We start from the raw sequence: 7,204 nt of genomic DNA on the forward strand, positions 1-7,204 counted from the left end.
AATTTGATTATAAATTTGTTGAAAATTAATCTCATATGATCGTAAATTTGAATTTGAAATATTACAATTTAATTATACATCAAAATTCATGTCTAATTAAACTCATTTTTATGATGTATCAAAAATTTTTTCTCCATTTAATCCAATTATTTAATATTTTTAAAAATTTAATAAACCACTAAAATATAATAAAAATAAAATAAGATTTCACTCACAAGTGATTCGATTTTTTTATCAGCAGCTCCCATGGAGCCGGCTACCACTACCGTTAGCCATGCCGCCCAGCTCCACGCACATCTCATCAAAACAGCCCCTCACTCCGACTCCTACCTCGCCAACGCCACTCTCCGCGCCTACTCCAAATCCCCTCACCCTAACCGCGCTCTCCACCTCTTCCTCCATCTCCATTCCCGTCCCTTGGCACCCATCCCCGACCGCTTCACCTTCTCCATTCTCCTCTCCGCTGCCGCCCGCCTCCGTTCCTCCGCCGCAGGTCGCCAGCTCCACGCTGTCCTCCTCAAATCTTCCCTCCACCCTTCCTCCTCCCATCACTCTCTCAACTCTCTCATATCCTTCTACTCCTCCTGCCGCCTCCTCCTCCCCGCCCTCCAGGTGTTCGATGAAATGGTCAAACGAGATGTCGTCTCCTGGACCTCCGCCATAGCTGCCGCTGTCGATGCTGATTTGCCCCGTGATGCGCTTAAACTCTTCGATTCCATGTTGGCTGATGGTATCCCACCCAATGATGCCACGGCTGTTGTCGCACTTAGAGCTTGTGCGGATCTTGGAGCCCTTGCTGCTGGCCAGAGAATCCACCGCATTGCTCGTGTTGAAGGATTCAGTTCCATTCCCAATGTTGCCACTGCTTTGCTTGATATGTATGCAAAATGCGGAAGGATTGAATTTGCGGAGGATATGTTCGATAGAATGCCTGTAAAGGATGTTTTTGCATGGACTGCTATGATTTTTGGCCTGGCGAATCATGGAAGGAGTAGGGAGGCTCTTGATTTGTTTCAAAAGATGGTGGAGATGGGAGTTAGGCCTGATGATCGGACCATTACTGCGGTTCTGGTTGCATGTAGGAGTAAAGGGTGGGTCGCAGAGGGCTATAGAGTTTATAATAATATGCATAAGTTTGGGATGAGGCCGAGGATCCAGCATTACGGTTGCATGGTGGATTTGCTTGCAAGAGCTGGGCATTTAGATGAGGCGGAAGGATTCATCAAGAGGATGCCTATCGAATCCGATGCAGTTCTGTGGAGGACACTAATCTGGGCGTCCAAGTTTCATGGAGATACGGAGCGAGCAGAGCGTTTAATGGAGGAAAGGCCGCTGCTTGAAATGGATTCTTCCGATATCGGAAGTTATGTTCTAATGGGTAATGTTTTTGGTTCTGTTGGGAAATGGGGAAAAAAGGCTGAGGTAAGGGAAACGATGGTAAGGAGAAGAGTTGGGAAGTTGCCTGGGTGCAGCAGGATTGAAGTTAATGGGATGATTCATGAATTTGAGGCAGGGAATAGTGGTCATCCAGATGCGAAAATGATCCATGAAAAGTGGGGCGAGGTTGCTGAGAAATTGAGACAGGAAGGCTATTCCCCAATTGTTTCAGAAGTAATACTTGACATGGAGGATGAAGAGAAGGCCTCACAACTGAATCACCATAGTGAGAAACTTGCTCTGGCATTTGGGTTGATTAATAAAAGCCCAGGGGAGGAAATCTTGATTGTGAAGAACCTGAGATCTTGCCAGGATTGTCACTCAGCAATGAAAGTAATATCAAGGGTATATGATAGAAAGATAACCATTAGGGATAGAATAAAGTTCCATCATTTCAGTAATGGATTCTGTTCATGTGGCGATTACTGGTAACAACTGCTTTTGGATTGTGGATTGATTTGTGCTGCTGTATAAAAAAACGTGGAGGTCAATTTATTCTTTAAATATCATTTCTGTGTACTAAAACGTCAAAGGATATTGTTAAATACTCAAAGTATTTATTTACGAGAAAATGATTGAATTGATCCTATAATTTTTTTCGGAAGGATCAAAATAATCCCGACTATATAGGATATGAATTTGATCTCGACTTTTTAAATATGATCAAATTAGTTTTTTCGTGGGATCATTTAGCACACTATTGAAAAAGTCAAAGGCTAAAATTAGACTTTTAAATAGTTGATTATTTTAATTGTTCATGAAGAGTTAAAGACTATTTTGATCCTGTCTCATTTACTTTTCAAGCCAACATTGATCTCATTTACTTTTCAAGCCAACATTGATAAGTACTCCTGGAATCTAAAGCCAAGATGAGGACTTCTCTCTGTTGAACCCAACGACTACTAAAATTTAACCAGCAGGTATCTAATTCTTGTTTGATAACACTCTGATAATGATAAGAATAAAAAGGAATCATTATTTCTTATCCTAGAAGGTAATCACTTGCTAAAATTGGAGAAAGAAGAAACCTACCTCGCTCTCGCGTGAAGCCCGACCGTCCGCCCTCTCTGTTTCGCGAACTGCTTCTGTTCCGCGCCCCTTTCTATTCGAGGAATTATAAGGAGTGGGCCGGCCGGTTCGGTTGAACCGGCCGGATGAACCGGTTGTCGCATATTGAGTTGGTTGGAATTTGTATTTATATGTCAATATTGTTATCCTATTTCTAACGGTTCCATGTTCATCTTTGAAGGCTGGTTTTTTCATGTTAGGCCTTGATTGGTGGCCTCTTTGGTTACTTGAGGGCAGCCGATCCATTCGGATTTCCTTATTTCCTCTGTTGGTATGTCTAATAAGTTTGTTAAGCTTGGCTTTTCGGTTTCAGTTGGTCGATGGCCTTAATTCTGTACTGTAGCTTGGGTGACAATTGTAGTTGGTTTATGGTTTCCTCCTTGCGAGACTATAGCTAAGCTACAAGTCTCGCTGCTAAAGTGTTATCCTCTTTGCAGCTGTTTTTCCTTTGGACTTTTGAATTCTCCTTTGGCAGTCTCTTCTTTCTGCTGTTATTTATAGTTTATAATGTTTGGTTATCTGTAAAATAAATGTAAGAGAATTGTTTTTACTGTTTAGTTGGGTGTATGTAGAGTAAAGTAAAATAAGAACTCTTTATCTTTCTTCTTCTTTTTATATTTGGTTATTGTTGAAGGAGTTACTGAATTTTGTTAGATATACTAAAATATGATTTCTTTTCTTTTGCATGAAATTTTAGTTAATTTGTGTGGCTTTAAGTTTTCTTACATTAATTTTATTAGAAAGTCAAAGGCTTTTTATTTGAATAAGATCTTATCATTTTTAATTTTTGTCAAAAATAGTAACTAGTTGTTTTAAGAATAATAGCTTATTTTTTAACAAAAATTCACACGTTTGTTGCATTGCTTGATTGTTTTTAAATTTACATTGCATATTAGTTACAAATTCTTGATCCTAAATGTTGTATTTTAATGTATGTTTCATTAAGGATCTTAAGAAAATGTTCAACTGTTATTTAAAATATTAGTTATCAAGAATAGTAGATGAGCATTTTATGTAGCTTTAGAATTTGAAAGATATAATGGATACCCTTTTGGTAGGACTACAACATCCTACTTGATAACTTTAAGGTAAAAGAATAAAAAGCATCAGTCCTTACCCAACTTTGTCTGTGGTCCTTACAACCACATGAGGCATTACATCTTCGTAATTGAGATGCATCTTTTAGTTCTTTCATTCGTTGTGCTTTGATATGTGCTTGTCTATGGCATAATAGAGATTTTATTGTTCTTCTCTCTCCTTTTCTTTTAAAATGTTATTTTGCTAAGGGAAAATTTTATAGGTGTCCTCATACTTGTTTGTACTCTGTTTATTTTAGTAATCCAAAATGCGCTACATATTGGACATGCCATCTACATTTTCAATTAAAGGCAATAAAATAAATTACCAAATGCACATGTACTAAATAGCAAATTTAACTTTAAAAGTATATTACATCTATAACTTAATTTATGCCAATCCTTCTCTTTTTGCTTTAAAATATATTACTTAAATAGCTTAATAGTTACTTAACATTAATTATATATTTTTTTTATTTTGCTCTATTTTCTTATGACTTTTTATATTAATGTTTTATTTAAAAAAATTAAAAATTTCAACTTCAACCTCAAAATCTATAGTATCATGTAGATTTTTTCTTCAATTGAGTTTAAAATATTTAATAAATTTTAACATATTTTATTTTACAAGCTGTTGAAATAAATTTATTATTATATGAGTTAGTTCCATATTATTTAATTTGTTTAGCTTTCATATAGTTTGCTAATTTTTAAGATATAATATTATAATGTTGTGTTAATTGTTTGTTCATGTTCTATATTTTCAATAACAAACATATTTTGTATCCCTGCCTTATCATATATATGTCCCTGTGTCAGTATCGATGCATTATAGCTTATTTCTTTTCTTCTTTTTTTTTTCATTTTATTCTTTTTTTTTTCTTCTTGATAGCTTTTTTTATTGTTATTTGCTAAATGCAAAATTTAATGTTGTCAGGCCTCCTATAATTTTGTTTTCTTCCTTTTGTGGCTTTTGCAATTTTTAACATTTGTGTTATTAATTTCTAGTAGAAAGGAAAAAAATTGTCAGAATTGGATCCTATCATCCTACCGTTATTATTTTCATCAAATTGGTTTGAGGTCAAGAACTTACATTTGTATGAAAATTACTTTTGTATAACTGAGTCATGCTTAAATTCTCACATTTATAAATTAAATTTATTTTAACCACATAGGACTAGCAGGCATAGTTTCTGTTCATTTCTTCAATATTTATTGTTCGGTTAAAAAACTGTTTGAACTCCTGTTTTTTGTTGTCCATCAAACGGAGTAATGTTGCTGTTTTACATTGCGAAGAACCACTATGAAGTGATGGAACTTCTGAAGGTAGCATGTTGCAGGCTGTACTAACATATTTATTTCATTGAAAGGGCGATCTTTATCTAATTGATTGAATTTTGCTTATGCAGGCTACAGGCCTTTGATTCATCTGCTCCAAAATAATTGTTCATATATGAATATGGTTCAGTTTGCCTGGTAACTTCCTACGTTTCACAGAGGACAATATTAAAAAAAGCACCTTTCTAATTTTTGGTTCAAATTTGACCCTGAAGCTGTCTCTCTCGAATTTTTCCTTTGTAATTTTACTTTAGCTGTTTCCAAAGTGGTAGTTTAGCAAGCTATCTTGGTAACAGGAGCACGTTTAGAAATCTATCTTATTAGAGATTCTCTTGATAGGAGGGAGATCGAGCGACCAGTAAAACAAATGTCCAATGTAAGTAGTTGGAAGGTGCCAAATGTCAGATTTTGGTGGGTGCTATGAGTCTGTCGACAAAGAAAGTAAAAATCAAGAGACTGAGTTGTTTACTATGTCATTATCCTGACATAAGGGGAGATCATGCATTCGACTTAGTTATTCTCCTCATAAAAGAGGAGACAAGTGGGTGAACGTAGGCCATTAGCAATCATCAAGGTTTGATATGATTGTTATCCAACTTATCCTGATAGTAAGAGAGATTGCGCTATCATGTGGATGGGTGTCAGAAGTTGGTGGCAGCAAAACTCTTGAATTTTCTTTGAATCCCCAATTTCTCTCCATTAAAAATTTTCTATTGAATGTGTAGAAATAAGATTTTTTCATAGATTTCGTGACAGATTATTCTAATCATTTCTATCATAATCTAAGACACTGCATTTTATATTGTTAATAGATCCCTCTTGTCTCTTTTGTGTCTTCTGAACTTCAGTTCCTTAACAATTTCTAAATTGTACCATCTTGGACTCATTGAATTTATTTTTATCAAGACGCTTTCTATACTGTAAGCACACAAAATTTAAAGGATGCTTGACACTTCAAATGGTTTTGGGATATTTTTAATTATGTTTATAAGTGATTGATTATGCCATTTAGACTCAGATTTAGATGTAGTGTGGGATGGGTGACTTAGTTTTTTTTTTTTTTTCATGAAAGTAATTACATCATAGATTCTAAGCTAAATTTTTCATTGAAATACTTGTGACTAACTTGGCGTGCTCAGTTCCCTGTTTGACGTATTTTATCCTAAGATATGTATCTACGTTCTCAAAAAATTAATGGTGATGGTAAAGGTCTTTGAAAGCAAAATCAAAATATCGTTTAATAATATATGTTTATTTAGGAATTTAGTAAACTTTGTAATCCCAATCATAGTTGGGGGGTATCTTTTATGACTAAAAAGCTATGCTTACAGCACTAAGAAAAGAAGCTAAGGAAAGGAAAAAAGCAAAACGCTAGTTATTGGGAATAATATGGCCTTTTATATTGCTTTCATTAATATTACAGGGGCAAAAATTAGGAATTTGAGGGCATTGTTGATCACTATGTTCCTTTAGATATAAATGCTTAAATTGAAGCATTTTATTACACATCAAATCATGGCGTCTTTTGATATTACTGTTTAAGATACATTTATGATGAGATATGCACTCATATTTAGGCTTTTTTTGGGACGACTTTCTTACTACTTGTTAAAGCAGATTTTTAGTATGAAAGTTTTAATTTTGTATTAAAAAACTATTTTAAGAAGCAGTAAGAAAGTTGTTTCAAACGAAGCCAAGTTAATCAAATAATTATGAAATTTTGAACGAATTTCATCAAGTCGTTGAATGTGAACCAGTTTGAATCTTTTATGAATCGGACTTCGCCAAAAGAAATAGATAGACCTTCAGAAACCCATAAAATCTTGTTTAAATAAAGAATAACAAAAATCAAAGAACCAGACCATGATGCTTTGTCAATTTGTCCAGCACTATAGTGATATTTTATCCCATGTTGAACACTGTTCATTGCTTTCTATCTGCATATTATAAAGCAAATGTATATGCGTGCTTATATTGCAACACTATAGTTATCCTCATTAGATAAAAAGTTCCCTGTGACAGTTTTATCATTTATTAATACAATTTCTTCTAAACTTTTATTGATTCTTTTCCTGATGGTGAGAATTTAGTGGAACTTAGATTTTGATGTTGACTGCCATCTCCAAATTTCTTCTTTTTAATAATTACAGCTGTCATATAATGCCAACTTAGGCTGTGAAAGGCTTTATTTCACAAGATGAATGATTTTATGTGAAATGCCGCGAAGAGACCACCAAAATTGACCCACTGCAAAGAGAAATTATTCCGTGCGGAGTCAGTACGGT

General features: G+C 34.7%; 1 protein-coding gene across 1 annotated transcript; it reads left to right on the forward strand.

The window, feature by feature from the left end:
* The first annotated feature begins 215 nt into the window (after positions 1–215).
* LOC110113549 (pentatricopeptide repeat-containing protein At5g48910-like) lies at positions 216–2,026 on the forward strand. The gene has a single exon (XM_020846184.2). The coding sequence runs from the start codon at positions 247–249 to the stop codon at positions 1,867–1,869; it is 1,623 nt and encodes a 540-aa protein (XP_020701843.1). The 5' UTR covers positions 216–246; the 3' UTR covers positions 1,870–2,026.
* The last annotated feature ends 5,178 nt before the right edge of the window (positions 2,027–7,204 follow it).

This window comes from Dendrobium catenatum, unplaced genomic scaffold (genome assembly GCF_001605985.2).
Source record: "Dendrobium catenatum unplaced genomic scaffold, ASM160598v2 fragScaff_scaffold_1557, whole genome shotgun sequence".
Lineage (NCBI taxonomy): Eukaryota > Viridiplantae > Streptophyta > Magnoliopsida > Asparagales > Orchidaceae > Dendrobium > Dendrobium catenatum.